The sequence below is a fragment of the Balaenoptera acutorostrata genome, chromosome 15, assembly GCF_949987535.1.
Source record: "Balaenoptera acutorostrata chromosome 15, mBalAcu1.1, whole genome shotgun sequence".
Lineage (NCBI taxonomy): Eukaryota > Metazoa > Chordata > Mammalia > Artiodactyla > Balaenopteridae > Balaenoptera > Balaenoptera acutorostrata.
The window spans coordinates 59,753,318-59,770,322 of record NC_080078.1 but is presented as its reverse complement, the minus strand read 5'-3'; the positions used below and the strand labels follow the sequence as shown (position 1 = coordinate 59,770,322).

Here is a 17,005-nt window from a genome sequence, read left to right as displayed (position 1 = left end):
AATGATCACCTTCCAAGCCAATGAAAGGTAAATGTCTGAACAAAAGCATGGTTTTGATGGCAAGAAAGAAAGGGAAGGAATAGCTTTTCAGTTAGTAACCAGCAGTGCCTGTCACCATAACCAGTTTGGCTCCTTCCCACATTGAAGGTGAAGACAGACAAAAGTAAGTTGGATGTTAAGGCTGGTAAGCAAGTAAGATGGGTCTATTCATGGTCATGATAAGCAAGGCACTAGAAGGAAACAAGCCTTCTCCTTTGGCCATGCTTAGTTGGAGCTCACAATAGGGCATCCTATAAAGCCTTGATGGTTATCGGAGGTTATTAATAGGTGATATGAAAGTTTAGATGAAGAGGGTTAAAGTGGAGGTACTTATGAAGTCAGTGAAAATAGAAAAGCAGGAAAAAGCTTATGGTTAACCATGAGTAAGAGTCGGGGATTAAAGAAGATTTAGGTTTATTAAATTCAGTCAACATTTTTTGATCACCTGCTGTGTGGTAAGCACTGGGGGTAGGCTCCAAGGTTACAGAGATAAGATATGGTCCCTAGTGTGATCTACCTACAGGTAGATCATAACCTTTAGTGTGCAACATGTGTGAAGGAGATATTCCCAGATTCTTTGGGACTTAGAGAAGGAAACATTCAGCCAACCTGATGAGCCAGTAGAGCTGAATATTGAAGGGTAGGTCTGAATTCAAGAGAAGAAAGATGGACAGAAACTTCAAAGCAAAAAGAGAAGTATGGGCAAAGTCAGAGACTGGAAACGGTAGTCTTAGTTATAAGATACAAAATGGGAGGTCATGGGGGATGAGGCTTGGGGGATTGGTAGGAACTCGATCTTAGAAGACATTGAATGTCAAGTGTGTCTGTTGGGGTTCTTAGTTGCAGATGGCAAGAGTCCACTTTCTGTCTATTCTTTTCAGCAGGAAGGGGTTTATTATAAGATAGTGGGTGGCTTACAGAATCTGCGGGAGAGTCACCAGGAACAGAGCAGCCGTAGATGTACCCAACTACCCCATATGACTCTCGTAGTGAAACCCCTGCAGAGGTGCTATAGAAGAACTCAATGCTTCCGCTGCCATGCTTGCCCAAAGACCAGATCTTCCTAGCACAGTCACCATCTCACATTACTCACTTCTATCCCAAGTCTTATGTGGGACTGCTAGGAAGAAACTGGGTTCTTAGGCAGAACTGAGCTGCAAGAGAGTCTAGGGAATTTAGCTTTTAGTTTTTCAGCCTCTATAGAAAGAAAGTCAAGCTAGAAGTGGGTGGGACTGGATGCTGATTGAGTCACCTTATGGTATCTACAAATTTTCAGTACAGCTTAGAGTTTTTGTTTTTTATTTATTTTTGGCTGCGTTGGGTCTTCGTTGCTGCACGCGGACTTTCTCTAGTTGCGGCAAGCAGGGACTACTCTTTGTTGTGATGCGTGGGCTTCTCATTGCGGTGGCTTCTCTTGTTGCGGAGCATGGGCTCTAGGCACGCGGGCTTCAGCAGTTGTGGCACACAGGCTCAGCAGCTGTGGCTTGTGGGCTCTAGAGCGCAGGCTCAGTAGTTGTGGCGCACAGGTTTAGTTGCTCCGCAGCATGTGGGATCTTCCCAGACCAGGGCTTGAACCCGTGTCCCCTGCATTGGCAGGCAGATTCTTAACCACTGCGCCACCAGGGAAGTCCCCAGCTAAGAGTTTTGATTTCTAGGCAATGGGATAACTTTGAAAGGTGTTAAAGACAAGGAGCAATATGGCCACATTTGTATATTGATCACTCAGGTTACCGTGTGCAACATGGATTTAGGAAGGGCCGATTGAGGGCTGTTACAGGAGCATGCTACAGATGGTGAGGGTAGAAGGGTTGAAGAAGAAGCATCAAAGTAAAAACCACTTTGGAGGTAGAATTTAGCAGGATATGGTGATTGATTAATATATGAGAGAGTATAGGGTGATACCCTGTAGAGTGTATTTAGGGTGGAGTTTCCTTCTTTCTCCATTTCTGGGCTGGAGGAAACACCTGAACATGTGGAATCCCAGTGCTGGGCAGCCAGGGCCATATCCACAGCCCCCTAACGTCGGGTACCCTGGAGGTTGCAGTGCTGCTCATCCACCACCTGCCAACCCGACCTTTCCTCCAGATCCCTTTCCCACTCCCCCAGGAGCACCCCAGGGGAATCCAGCTTTTCACCCTGGTGGGCCCTGTCATCCTGTGCCACAACTAGGGTATCCAGGATGCCAACCCTCAGGTCCCTACCCGCCTCCATACCCACCACCTGACCCTGGTATTGGCTCCTGGCATGGTAGGACCAGGAATGGTGATGGACAAGGAGATGCAGAAGAAAATGAAGAACGCTCATAAAAAGAAGCAGAAACACCACAAGTATGGCAAGCATTCCTCCTCTTCCAGCAGTGACTGACTGAATACAGGGCCTGGACCCTTTCCTTCAGTCTCTCCAGTTCTGCTCTCCCATCAAGCTTTAGATGCCATCTTGTACTGGGGGAAATTAGCCCTTGTGTCCCTCCCCACCTCACCTCCGCAATCTGAGCCTCACTCTGCTATTCAACCCTAACTGGCGAGGGAAAATGGGAAAAGAATTGCCATGGGCTAGCAAAGGCCATCTTCGCACTGCTTTGATAGAACTTTTAGCTGATGAGTTTTGCAAGAGATCTATTTTTTGAAGATGGTGAGATTTGAGCTAAATGCTGAAGACGTGATTTTTTACACACATTGTGTAAATGTGTAAAATGTGATTTTTTACATTCTTGTGTAATACTTATGCTTGGGGAGATGCTGTGGAAATTTAATTATGGGGGAAAAAAACAACCTATACCTTTCTTGTTTAAAAAAAAAAGAGTATAGGGTGATCCACGTGGATGTATCCAGCATAGTTGGGCATCATTAATCTGAGCTCAGGGGAGAGATTCCAAAGCCATGGCCTTTGAAGTCATTAGAGAAGAGTGGGCCCTGGAGCCCACAAACCTCTGCCAAGGCACACTGGGCAAGAGGTGCTCATTAGTGAGACAGAACGAGACGAGGAGAGAAGAGCATCTCAAAGGGCAAAGAGTAAAGCATGGAGAAGTGTTAGGTGGTCAGCGGGGTTGAGTGCAGATGAGAGATCCGGTGGGAAAGAGGGAGCAGATGTTCTTAGGACTTGGAGTATAGAGGCAGGCAATAACCTTTGCTGAAACAAATTGTGGCCATTTGTTGTGGGCTGCCAGTTACACTTACGAAACCCTTTTTTCCTCCCAACATGATAGAGGTACAGTTTATGTAACAGAAATTCAAACATTTAAAATGTAGAATTCAGGGCTTCCCTGGTGGCGCAGTGGTTGGGAATCTGCCTGCCAATGCAGGGGACACGGGTTCGAGCCCTGGTCTGGGAGGATCCCACATGCCATGGAGCAGCTGGGCCGGTGAGCCACAATTACTGAGCCTGCGTGTCTGGAGCCTGTGCTCCGCAACGAGAGAGGCCGCGATAGTGAGAGGCCCGCGCACCGCGATGAAGAGTGGCCCCCGCTTGCCACAACTAGAGAAAGCCCTCGCACAGAAACGAAGACCCAACACAGCCATAAATAAATAAATTTTTTTTAAAAAAAGCAATCTATTACTAATCTGACCATACACTATCATGTTAACTAGTCAACGTAACTAAAAAAAACTTCCTAAAAAATAAAAAAATAAAAAAAAATAAAATGTAGAATTCAGTGATTTTTAGTAAGTTTACCAAGTTATGCTGTCATCACTATAATTGTTTTAGAACTTTGTTAGTGGCTTTATTGATGCAATTCACATACCATAATTTTCACCCACTTAAAATTTACAATTCAGTGGTTTTTAGTATATTCACAGATACGTGCAACTATGACCAATTTTAGAACTTTTTTTTTTTTTTTATAATTTATTTTATTTATTTATTTATTTATTTATTTATTTTTGGCTGTGCTGGGTCTTCGGTTCGTGCAAGGGCTTTCTCTAGTTGCGGCAAGCGGGGGCCACTCTTCATCGCGGTGCGGGGACCGCTCTTCATCGCGGTGCGCGGGCCTTTCACTATCGCGGCCCCTCCCGTTGCGGGGCACAGGCTCCAGACGCGCAGGCTCAGCAGCCGTGGCTCACGGGCCCAGCCGCTCCGCGGCATGTGGGATCTTCCCAGACCAGGGCTCGAACGCGTGTCTCCTGCATTAGCAGGCAGATTCTCAACCACTGCGCCACCAGGGAAGCCCCCGAGAACATTTTTATCACCTCAGAAGAGAAACGCTGTACCTTTTGGCTATTGCCTCTTAGTTTTAGAACTTTTTGCTCACCCCAGAAAGAACCTTCTTGTCCATATACAGTTACTCCCCATTCCCACCCCCTGGCAATCATTTACCAAGCCCTTTTTTTTTTTTTTTTAATTATTATTTATTTATTTGTTTATTTATTTATGGCTGTGTTGGGTCTTCGTTTCTGTGCGAGGGCTTTCTCTAGTTGCGGCGAGCAGGGGCCACTCTTCATCGCGGTGCGCGGGCCTCTCACTATCGTGGCCTCTCTTGTTGCGGAGCACAGGCTCCAGACGCGCAGGCTCAGTAGTTGTGGCTCACGGGCCTAGTTGCTCCGCGGCACGTGGGATCTTCCCAGACCAGGGCTCGAACACGTGTCCCCTGCATTGGCAGGCGGACTCTCAACCACTGCGCCACCAGGGAAGCCCTTACCAAGCCCTTTTTGCACACAGAACCAAGATCACACATGAATCTTGAAGAGAGGTGGTACCACGGAGTGGTGGCAGCAGGCAGGGGGGATGGGTTCTATGGTTTGGAGAATACAAAGGTCTGAAAGTGAACCTGACATTGGTAATAGGAGAAGATGAAATAGGCAGTACAGACGGCAACTGGGCTTCCCTCCTGGAGTCTTAGGAGGGACCAGCTTCCTCTGTCACCTTGAGGTGTCTAAGGGTATAGAGGGTCTTTAGAAGTGTTTTGTTTTTGTTTTTAAACTGGTAGGAATGTAGGTGCCACCTAGAGGCAACTTGGCATTTGACTTTCAGAATCCAAAGATGTCTCAGGAACCAGGGAGCCACATTTCATCTTTCCCTTGCACATAACACAAGGAAGATCAGTAGTTTTGCCTCATTCTAGTTATTCCTTACTGGTTGAGCAATGTCAGCATATCACTATGTAGGCATGTTTTCATGGGGGATATATAGCACACTCCTGGTAAAGATGGAGCAGAAAGCACTTTGGGGCTGGGCCCTCCAACAGTGCTTTTAAGCTATTCATGACCCACATGCTCCAGCGAGAACTTGGCAGCAACTTCTCCTGGAGCAAGGATATTATACGGCTTAACATACTCTTAAGAGCGTCTCAGTTTTAATTACAAGTTTAGTGCTATAAGCAGAATGCAGCATCCTGAATTAAGGCTTTATCAGTTTCCATCTTCTAATGGTTGAAAACTTTTGGAGAATTCCTCTTAATAAAAATCTTAACAAGCTTCTTATTGTTAACTCTAAACATGTCCATATTGAGGCCTAAAGCTTTCTCCAGTGCTGGGAAGCAACCCTGCCCTGACCTTGTTTGAGCTGGAATAGGAAGTGGCTTCTCAGACTTGGCCCCCTCCTTTACTCTGCCACTGCCTTGCAGAGTAGTATTTCACATCATCACCTTGGTATGGTATCCCATCCATGAAGCTGCCTCCCTCATTGCCCATCTTAGTGCTGTCTGAGAGAGGCAGAAGGTGATTTACAATCCTTAAATCAAATGATTTTTCACTTACCTGGGACGTCTCAAGTGAACACTATATTTAAACAATGAGGTTGAAAAGATGTATGACTAAACAGTAAAGAAAGTTACTGCCAGTGTCAGTTTTTCAGAGGCTCCTTATCTATTAAGTGAAGTCCCCAGGCTCCTTGGCTTCTTTGTCTCCCACTTCCTGTAATGGAGAACCCTCTTGTCAAACACTGGGAGTTGTTACACCATACCCATGGGCTATTCCCCGAAAACTTTTGCACCTGGGTAAAGCATCAGCAAGAAAATAACCCTTTTTCCTTCCTCGTGTGGGCCCAGCCTCACATGCTGCTGACTTGGAGGGTTCCTACACATTAACACTAAGACCCAGATTGTCAGCAGCTAAGAGAGCATCAGAACAGGGTCTAGCCTAGGAGTTGTTATTTGGATGTTCTTATACTAATGTTTGTTAATAATTCACTTTAAGAAGACTGCCTAGACCATGTAATCTTTGCTTCCTGCTATCCAAAGCTAATCCCATGAAAATTTCTAGAATGGAAATCCTTGTTAATTGCCTGGACCTTTTCACAAGGAAGTCTTTGTAAACTGGTTGGGAGTCTGGAGGATTTCATTCCTATCCATTTTTGGGTTTTCACTTTCTGTTTCTCCTCTACTCCTCTCCCACCCCACCCCCAGGGCTACCAAGAAAAGAACAAATTCATTGCTGCACAAGGTAAAGTAAGATAATTTTTTACTCTTGGGCTTAACCATGAATGGATTTGGGATTTTTCTTCCAAATGCTAATAGATTACTCAGAATATATTAGCTTTTCTGTAATTATTACCACCTGAAAGAAATATAATCTACCTTGCAGGTTTATAACTAAGGGCCTTCATCTTGATGACTTAGTGTCGAGGGATCCTTTGAAAGAAATTCTTTTATATATGTGCATAAAACGTACTGGAGAAGGCTATATACACACACACAACACAGTTTAATGAGGTTCTCTGTCTTGGGGTCGTTTGGGAACCTTAAGTTCAAACCAGGCTGCTCAGAATTGGAATTTGGATTTAGTCTCCAAAGAGGATTGGCCACCTCACTGGTCCAGGCTGACTCATCTCCTCCTCCCACTCATGGGCCTGAGCTCCACTATTATTCACAGATAAGTGGTCTAAGAACCCTCAGAGCAGGGACCCAATGCCATGGTCCTATACATGCTCTGCACATGTTTCCATAGCCTGAAGTTCTAACAAGTGTCCTCACCTTTGGGATCCTAGCAAAAAAAAAATCTTGATGCTTGCAGCACTAAAAAGTAATTGATGTTATTATGGTCCATCAAAGCCCATTTATTTAATCACTCAACAAATATTTATTGACCATTTATTAATATTATGTGCCAGGCACTGGCCTAGGTGATGGGGATATGTAGGGGAATAAAACAGAATATGGTCTCTGCCTTTTTGGAGCCTTTAGTTGGTAGAGGATAATTTATAGCAAAATAAACAGAAGCTTTGGTAAGTGGCTATCCTGTTCAATACGGTAGCCACTAACCACATGTGGCTATTTAAAATAAAATTTTGGGGAGCTCCCTGGTGGTCCAGTGGTTAGGACTCTGTGCTTTCACTGCTGAGGGCACGGGTTCAATCCCTGGGTATGGAACTAAGATCCCGCAAGCCGTGTGGCGAGGCCAAAAAATAATAAAATAAAATAAAATTTTAAATTCAGTTCCTCAATCACACTAGTCACATTTTAAGGCTCAATAGCTACATGTGGCTAGAGGCTACCGTATTAGTGCAGATATGAAACATTTCCATCATCACAGAAAGTTCTGTTGGACAGTACTGTGATCGGGATAAAATAGGGATAGAGGTAAAATGAGGCAGAGGTGGTCAGAAGTCTTAGATCCTCCTTGCCCTTGCAGTCTCCCACCAGGACCTGGCCCTTTCCTAACTGGACCCCACTTTCCCTCCCTCTGTAGCCATCTGTCAATTCAGGTCCACCCTCCAAGGCCCACCTCAGCTACCACCTACTCAGTGATGATTTTGGCACCAACAGCCACATATAACCTCATCCTCTCTTTGTTTGCCATGGGGCCTTGTTGATGCTAAAATAGTTCTTAATTAAGTTCACCTTTGATTTCCCCGTTAGCCTTTTATCAGACTCCCTCCCTCTTGAACTTCTCCACAGTACTTCACACTCCTTGAAACCCTCCTGCTATTTCCTGCCATTCAGTTCTCTTGATTTTTCTCACTTTTCTAAATATTGTTTCTCTAGCTCTTATTCTTCTTCCTGCCCCTTAAGTATAGTTTCTCGTCAATGTTGTGGATGACTACTTCCCTTGAAACTCCATTCTTGTCTTTCATGGCACATTTCTGTCCATTCTTCTGCCTCCCGGGCTTTTTGTTCTGTCTGAACTTGAATAATGCTTGAAGATCCCCAGCATTCTGTGTTTGACCCCTTCTTTATTCCTCCCCCTCCGTATCCTCTTTGAGAGACCTCATCTAATACCCACCTCTGTTTGACTGGCTGCTGCCTCTCTTGAGCTCCAGAGCCACATTTTCAAACCAACTTTGTACTCTTCCGCTTGAGTACCCCCACAGACTCTAGATTCAGCATCAGAAACTGAAACGTGACTCTTCCTCAGCCCCAAAGCTGCTTTTTCTCCTATGTTCTTTAGAGACTGGAATGTAATCTATATTCATGGTGACTGGAATGTAATCTACCTAATCAACCAAACCAGATTTGGGATCATCCAGATCTCCTACCTGTCCCTTGCTTTACATATGACTAGTCCTCTTGTTTCTCCAAAATCTGCCTTCTCTGCCACACTTCCTTACTCTCATCTCTTGTTCCAGCTCTGTTGCAGTAGCCTACTGATTGATCCCTCTAGGCCCTAGCTTTGCTCCTTGCATTCCTTCTACCAGAATGGCCTTTCTTAATGCAAAATTTTTGTCAGACTCTCATGAAAATCCTAGAATGATTTTTCATTATCTGTAAAACAAGCCTTCCTTAGCCTGGCCTCCATCCCTTTAGATCCTGGTACCTCACCTATCTTTCTAGCTTCATCGTCTACCTTCTACACACCCTACACAGTGACCTCACTGAACTCCTTACAGTCCCTGGATGTCTCATGCTCTTACTTGCTGCTAGCCCCCTGCACCTCTGCCTGGAGTACCTCTTCTCCCTATGCCTCCTTTCTAGACTCCCATCTACTTTATCTGTCCTAACATATGGCTCAAATGTCATCTTCTCCAGGAGATTTTTTCCTGACCTTGCCAGGCAGTGAAACAATTCTGCCTCTGTACATCTTTCCAGTATGTGTCCACTTCTGTCATTATTTGTTTTTCTTTTTAATATTTTTCTTTTTACCAAAGGGAATACAAATTTTAAGAAAGTCAAAAGGTATTACAAGGTCTATAAAAACAAAGTTCTCCCCCCTTTCGTCTACACTTTTTTAGTCTAAAGCAGCCATTTTTATCTGTTGACTTTTTCTTATTACAGATGATAACTTATTTAATCCTCTTACAAACTACCTCACACTCAGACAGACATGTCCCTTTTCCCCATTCTCCCAGTGGAGTTAAATCACAATTTGTGGTGAAGATAATACTTGTTATTTACATTCTTATTACTATGCCAATATTATTCACAGCTAAAGCACATAATATATGATTTTTTTGGTACAGTTTTTGGTTTCCCTCTTTCCCAAGAGTTAATAATTGCCTTTTTTCCTTATTCACTTAGTTTTTTATATACCTAGCACTGATTTTTTTTCTCTTAAACTCTTTGCTAGAAGTATATATTTCCTCTCAGTACCCTCAGATACATGAGGTTTAATTTTTTTAGTTTAATTTTTTATATTGGGATCCTTCTAGAACCTTCTTCCTTCAGTTCCATTCTAGCCTCTGGCAGAATAATTATCCTGAGCCTTCCCTCTACCAACACCCTGGGAATTCTGTTAGTCTCTCTCCTGTGTTAGATCCCACTTTTTTCTTTTTCTTTGTTTGTGCCCTTCTAGTGACTTTCTGGAAAAGGCTGTGTGGGAGGTAAATTTTAAATTTCAGCCTAAGCAATTTACCCAACCTCTCTGGCTAATGACACCCACCTCAGAGCATGGTAAGAAGGAGTAAATGAGATATAAAGCACATAGCTCACTATCTCGCCCATAACATAGGTATTCTATAGGGGTCATGATTTCCAATCCTCAACTGTAGTATCCTTGGGAAACATTATTCATGTTCTCTTTTTATTTTAAGAACCTCACATCCCCACTTCACTCCCTAGTGAAGTGCCTGGCACATACATGGTGGATACACAGGAAATGTTCAGTTAGTAAGTAGGTGGATGGGTAGATGGATGATATATTTAGCTGGGGGCATGTGGGCACAGGCTTCCAAAAGTCAGGAATGAATGTTCCCAGTTTCCCAGCATCTTTCTTCCTCTTGGTGTGTGTTCTCATCTTTGCTGTTGGCTACTATAGGACCAAAAGAAGAAACGGTGAATGATTTCTGGAGGATGATCTGGGAACAAAACACAGCCACCATCGTCATGGTGACCAATCTGAAGGAGAGAAAGGAGGTGAGTGGAGAAATTTGATGGAATGGCCCCTGATACAGGCATGACCAACAGAGGGACTGCTTTGCTGGAGTTCTGTGTTTGAGCCTAGGCTCTCCACCCTTTGTGGCTTCTGTGCCTGCCCTTCATCCAGACAGAACCCAGGCCAGTGTGCCTACTACATTTTCCTGTGGCCTGGAAGCCTCCGATGAACTCAGAGGTATACCTAGGGCACACCCTGTGTCTGGTGACCAAACAGCTCACCTTAGATCCAAAACATCCTGGAAGAAAGACTTGGGCCATTAGACAAGGAAAAGCCACAGTGGGGCTTTTCTCCCCTGGCTTCTCTAGTCCCTCACTCCCCTGGGTTTTTTGTTTTTGTTTTTGTTTTGTTCCTCCTCCTGAGATAGCAGAGGGAGCTGTATGAACTGAGAGACCCTGCAGGGCACAAGGAAATGTGAGCCCCTGAACTGATCCTTCAGGCAGCCTTCTGACTGGTTCTTTTCTTTCTGTGGCTGCCAAGTCCATGCCTGGTCAGCTCCATCACTGGGCCACAGCCAACACCAGTCCTGAGTCCTGGATCAGGCCCCAGAGAGGAATCCCGATTCGTGACAGTCTTTCTCCAGGATGGCCCTAGAGTCAACCTGATACCCACACTGGGCTGTTGGATGTATTGATTGGCTTAGGAGGGATAGCTTTAGGGCTGGGCTTTAGGTTCATTTCCTCCAACCCTACCTCTGGCTCTTGGGAGCTGTCCAAGGCCTAGTCAACCAGAGAAAGCCTTGGGCCTTTCAGGTTTACAGTCTACATCAGTCCACCCTGGTGACTCCCTCATAGCAGGTTGCTCATTCCAGGGGATCAGACAGACTTGCCCCTAGAGCATGACCTGGGATATTGTGGAAGTACAGATTTTGTAGGTAAAATGGCTTCCAATTTGCCTTGAACTGAGAGACTAGAGGTGGGAAAGAGTGAGAAGTATAGGGCTGGGGCTCTGCATAAGTTAAGAGATTATGCTAAACAGGATGGAAGCTGAGGAACTTAAAAAAAGAACAGTTAGGGAGTTCCCTGGTGGCCTAGTGGTTAGGATTCTGGGCACTGCTGTGGCCTGGGTTCATTCTCTGGTCAGGGAGCTGAGATCCTGCAAGCCGCATGGCGTGGCAAAAAAAAAGGAACAGTTAAATAAGTCTGTAGCTGACTGAGGTGAGAGAAGAGGCCATAGGGCTTTCTGAGGATTTTAGTCTGGGCTTTTGTGGTCCTTTTCTTTAGGGCCCTTTACACGTGCTGGGGGCGGGAGGTCTGAGGTCAGGCGGATGCATGTCTGTTCCTTTCCAGTGTAAGTGCGCCCAGTATTGGCCAGACCAAGGCTGCTGGACCTATGGGAATATCCGTGTGTCAGTAGAGGATGTGACCGTACTGGTGGACTACACAGTGCGGAAGTTCTGCATTCAACAGGTACTGTCTCCTACCTCCTTTCTTGGTTCTCATTTAGAATCTGCTGACCATTAAGAGGGCAGACAGGCTGAGTCATCCCCGTCTTACTCAGGGTGGTCAGGAATTGCTGAGTGTGCAAAATGTTCGAACTCTGAAATCAGAGTTCTGGGCTCCCAGGGGATTTTTCTTTTTTCTTGTTTTTTTCTTTTGGTCAAAGCTAAGGGGGGAACATTTTCATGACTTTTCATGGCTGGGAGAAAAAGTATTACTGAGATGGAGTTTGGTCATCTTAGGTATGAACCAAGTGCATCAGGAGGTATTGCACCAGTATCTTCTGGTACTTGACTTACCTCTCCTCCTTTCTTACCCCAAAGGCTCCTGACATCAAGGATGTGGTGGGCCCTGCTCCTGACCCTCCAGGGCGACCCTGGAGGCTTGAGCAAAGGTTGCCTTCAGCTGAGGGCAGAGTGGTGCTATGAAAAGAGGGCTTACCAAGAGTCAGGAGACCTGCATTTTAGTTCTGACCTTGCCTTTTACTACTCCTGGGACCTAGACCAGGTCATTTAACTTTTCTGAGTTTCACATTTCACATCTGTAGGCTGTGAATAATAGTAGCAGCCTGCCTACCCCATGGGGTTCCTGGGAAGGTTCTCTGTCCATGGTTAAAACTTTCTTGGGAAGTTTAGTCCTCTCACTTTCCCATTGTCAGTGATAGCCACAGCTGGCCCTGGCCCCTAAGCCTCACCCTCCTTCCCCTGGTGCTGCCCTACCCCAGGGTATCAGGGCCAACACACAGGGATCTCTTCAATTCACAGGTGGGCGATGTGACCAACAGAAAGCCACAGCGCCTCATCACTCAGTTCCACTTTACCAGCTGGCCAGACTTTGGGGTGCCTTTCACCCCGATTGGTATGCTCAAGTTCCTCAAGAAGGTGAAGGCCTGTAACCCGCAGTATGCAGGGGCCATCGTGGTACACTGCAGGTCAGTGTGGCCTGACCCTTGGCTCCCCACTCATGTCACATTCTGCTCCCATGCTGAGAGCAGGGAAGGCACAGGGGCCCTGGCTGAGGAGGCTAGCACAGAGCGGATGAGCTCTTGGGGCACCAGGGCAGCATCCAGAGAGACTCCTCAAGAAAAGTAGGTGCTGGGTGGAAAGCACTTGAGGAAAGAGGGAAGGGCAATCCTCCAACATTGGGGGTGGGGTGACCACTGCTATGAAGCCAAGAAGCTAGGTTGAGTGCTGCCTTGTGTACTTGGAATCTTCAGACCATTCTAAGTGTCAAGGTTCTCTGGTCCTGATAACTAGAGGTAAGGAGTTCAGGGTACAGTGGAGTTGTTGGCTCCGTGAGAGTCCCAGCTCTACCCCATACAGAATTAGAATTTAAAGCCTTGAAGAAAGAGCCCTACCCTGTGCTGCCCCCTCCCTGGGTGTTCCCACAAGACGTGCTAGCCATCCCAGTAATACTCCTGCTCTCTGGCTACAGTGCGGGTGTAGGGCGTACAGGAACCTTTGTCGTCATTGATGCCATGCTGGACATGATGCATACAGAGCGGAAGGTGGACGTTTATGGCTTTGTAAGCCGGATCCGGGCACAGCGCTGCCAGATGGTGCAAACAGATGTGAGTGGTTTGTGGGTAGGGGGCATTCCAGGACCAAAACATCTACCCGCCTCATGGATTACTCAGCCTCCCAGGTTATTGTAAATGATCATCATACAGTGTGATGAAGGGCCCTTATAAGTTACGTATTAAAAGAACTATGGAGCACAGAGGAGGCTGTGCCTAGGGGAATATGGAAGGTGGGGCAGATGTCATTTGCACTAGACTCTAAGGATATGGAACAGGTCCTGAGGGAAGTAGGTATGTGGGCAGCCAAGGGAGCCATTGCCACAGAGTTGTGATGCAGCTCAGCCAGGTCCAGGAGCAACAGTGAGATCAGCTCTGTGGTTAGGGCATGGAGTTCAAAGGGCACAGCACTGGGAGGGGAGGGGGGCTGGCACAGGTTTTGTGTGTCACCAGAATTTGACAGCCCCTCAGTCTATCCAGTCTGTGCTCTCTGAATGAGCAGGAGTTGGAGTTGTCCTCTCCAGGAGGGTACCAGAGTAGGACCCTCCCTTCCAAGTTTAAGCACCCCCAGAGGGACTCATGCCTTTCGAGTCCTGCCTCCCTGAATTGGGACAAGAGTGAATCATTTTCTCTCTGCTAGTATTGAAGACGTGGACTGAAGTGAAATGGGAGTGGGAGAGAGTGCTCTGGCACCACCAGGACCATGTGTGTAACTGGGAACCCGGGCATCATCTGCATTTCAGATGCAGTACGTCTTCATATACCAAGCCCTTCTGGAGCATTATCTCTATGGAGATACAGAACTGGAAGTCACCTCTCTAGAAACACATCTGCAGAAAATTTACAACAAAATCCCAGGGTCCAGCAACAATGGATTAGAGGAGGAGTTTAAGGTAAGTTGGAGCTGAGCTCTTTCAGGATGAAGGATCTGTGTGACCTACAGAATACAGGATGCTTGACTCCTTGTGGATTTACCAACAAATGGTGAATCCCCTTGCAAAGCATGTGGGTGGTTAAGGAGGTGGGTCTCTGGCCCTTTACTCATACCCTAGTCATTCTCAACCCATCCTGCATGTTAGAGTCACTTGTGTTGTGTTTAGGGGGGGAAAAAAACAAAAACAGGCAATGGTATTTTTTTTAAGTCCCCCAGCTCCCCCTCCCAGGTAATTATAATGTACAGCAAGAGCAAACGTTCTCTGCAAAGTAAATATTTTTGGCTTTGCGTGCCATGCGGTCTCTATTTGCAACTACTTAGCGCTGCTGTTATAGCACAAAAGCAGCCATAAACACCACGTAAACAAATGAGCATGGCAGTGTTTCCATAAAACCTCGTTTGCAATCAGCAGACCAGATTGGCTCGTGGACCATAGATTGCGGACCCCTGCTGTATGCCATTAGACAGTGGTTCTCAACACACCTAAGGGACATGTCACACTCTCATCAATAAAAGTGCTCCCAGAAGCAAGAGATTCTGGATTGGGATGGGGAAGACCAACTGCCTTAAAGCACTCCTGAAGCTATCATGTACACATGAATTACCTCGGGATCCTATTATGATGCAGGTTCTGTTTCAGCTGGTCTGAGTTGGGACCTGAGATTCTGCATATATAACAAGACGAGGCTGATGCTGGTTTATGGGCTACACTTTGAGTAGCAAAAATCAAGAAGGAACCTTGGAATAAGGAGAAGGGAGGATATATATTTGAATAACGTTTTCTAAAGAATCTAAGACAGCCTCTGGGAGTAGAACAGCAGGGAGAAGAGGGAGGAAGGGCACACTGTCTCCTATAAGACTAGATTACTTGTTCCAGGATCATAAAGTTTCAATCTAAGGGATTCCCAGAATGGTCCACAGGAGCCAGGAAGACAGTGTTTCCCAAACGCTCTTGGCTTATTAAAGACAGAAAAACTGTGTTCTGATAAGAACATGTGGAAATGATGGAGGTCAGGGCTCTGCTGAGAAGAGCAGTATGCCAGTGTGCCCTGGATGCAGGTCCAGTGACAGACATAATCTTGTCAGGTTCAGTTACTGAGATCAGTAATGTTTCCCCTCCCCTTCCCAATTCAGAAATTAACATCAATCAAAATCCAGAATGACAAGATGCGGACCGGAAACCTTCCAGCCAACATGAAGAAGAACCGGGTTTTACAGATCATTCCATGTAAGAGCCCTCTCCCCACCCCAAGCCTTAATGCCCCATCCCCCTTTCCCTTCACCCTTTGAACTTCTTGGGTACTAGGTAATGATCAGCTTGGAGACAAGAATTATGGCATTGTCTCTTATTGTTCCCAGTTCTTCAGTGGCTTCTGGAAAGAGCATGAAGCCCAAAGGTTTTCTGCCTCCTAGGCTAGGAACAGGCATGTTGTTGCCCAGCTGGAATGATATCTGCTCAGAGCTGAGGCCGGGGGGGTAGATGGAAAGAGAGGGAGAAGAGGACAGGCGATGCTGGGGAGCCACAAGCTGCTGTCCTTCTTGCAGATGAATTCAACAGAGTGATCATTCCAGTTAAGAGGGGTGAGGAGAACACAGACTACGTGAACGCATCCTTCATTGATGTAAGTGGTGGCTGTGTCCCCGGAGCTCCCAACACTCCATGGACATTCAGCTGGGCCTTGCAGTGCTGCCCTCCCAATGCTTGGAAGGGTGGTCTTTGAGTCAGTCATCAAATACAGAACTGATACCCTTCCTGTGCACTAGGTCTGTCAGGGCCCCTAAGAGCAGAAAGTGAGGGAACAGAAGGCAAACACCAGTTTGGAAGGAAAAGTTCACAGCACAGACCAAAGACTAAAAACACTAACCTCTGGTCCTTCCCATTCCTGCTGTCTCCATCCTAGCCCCAGACCCACTTCCCTCATCTTACAAGACCAGCATGCCAGCCAGGGTTTGGTCCGTGGCCAAAGGGGAGCTCTGCCTGGGATGTGTTTGTCTCCAGGCAGCCCCCATCCCATCCCAGTGGCCTGTCTTCTCCACTAACCCCTCCCTGAACAAACCATCTCCCTCCTGCCATTGACCTGGACTGTACAGGGCTACCGGCAGAAGGACTCCTACATCGCCAGCCAGGGCCCTCTTCTCCACACAATTGAGGACTTCTGGCGAATGATCTGGGAGTGGAAATCCTGCTCTATCGTGATGCTAACAGAACTGGAGGAGAGAGGCCAGGTGAGCTCAAAAAGGTCCTGGGCCGTAGGAGACAAAAGACACATGAAAAAAAGGGGGGGTGTGGGGGGGTGCTAAGAGGGTATTTGGACTTTTTCTTTGACTTAAACTAATCAAAGAGCCATTGCCCAGCTGCTTGGTATCTGAACAGTCAGCTTCTCTCAGGACTGGTCTGAGCCTCCATTCGGTTCCCAGACAGTTCACACCCTCTCATTTCTCTCCTGAATACAGTCTCCCCAGGCCTAGCTTTGTGTACACCCTCTGCACCCCACCTCCACGGGCAGGGCAGAACTAGTCAGAGGAGGGATACAGAGACAGGCTGAGGCTCCCACATGGAGCTTGTGTGAGTGTCTCTCAGGAGAAAGTGCCTTCCAAGCCAGAGAAATTAACTAGAAGCCTGGTGGGAAGATGGGTCACTTCTTTGCTGACTACACAAAAGAAAACAATAGAATTTGAGAAATAACAAAAACAAGAAACTTGTAAGTTAACATTCAATAACAAGGAAACCTTTTAAAGAAAAAATCCCTTGAGAATTGTCAGCATACTCAGACTATAAAGGGACCTTAGAGGCCCCTAGGCCAGCTCCCATTCAGTGTAGGAAATCTCTTAACAC

At 46.4% G+C, this 17,005-nt stretch overlaps 1 protein-coding gene and 1 pseudogene across 4 annotated transcripts in view; both read left to right on the top strand.

Annotated features, from left to right (window-relative positions):
- Positions 1 to 17,005, top strand: part of PTPRA (protein tyrosine phosphatase receptor type A) — a 187,936-nt gene that overhangs the window by 157,186 nt on the left and 13,745 nt on the right. For all 4 annotated transcript variants that reach the window (XM_057529228.1, XM_057529224.1, XM_057529225.1 and 1 more), the window contains 9 exons: positions 6,380 to 6,416; positions 10,164 to 10,261; positions 11,570 to 11,689; positions 12,484 to 12,650; positions 13,154 to 13,289; positions 13,979 to 14,128; positions 15,304 to 15,397; positions 15,715 to 15,791; positions 16,261 to 16,395. In XM_057529228.1, coding sequence (XP_057385211.1) covers positions 6,380 to 6,416; positions 10,164 to 10,261; positions 11,570 to 11,689; positions 12,484 to 12,650; positions 13,154 to 13,289; positions 13,979 to 14,128; positions 15,304 to 15,397; positions 15,715 to 15,791; positions 16,261 to 16,395 — 1,014 coding nt within the window. The remainder of the gene's footprint in view (positions 1 to 6,379; positions 6,417 to 10,163; positions 10,262 to 11,569; positions 11,690 to 12,483; positions 12,651 to 13,153; positions 13,290 to 13,978; positions 14,129 to 15,303; positions 15,398 to 15,714; positions 15,792 to 16,260; positions 16,396 to 17,005) is intronic.
- On the top strand, positions 1,712 to 2,639 carry LOC114235716 (proline-rich protein 13-like; annotated as a pseudogene).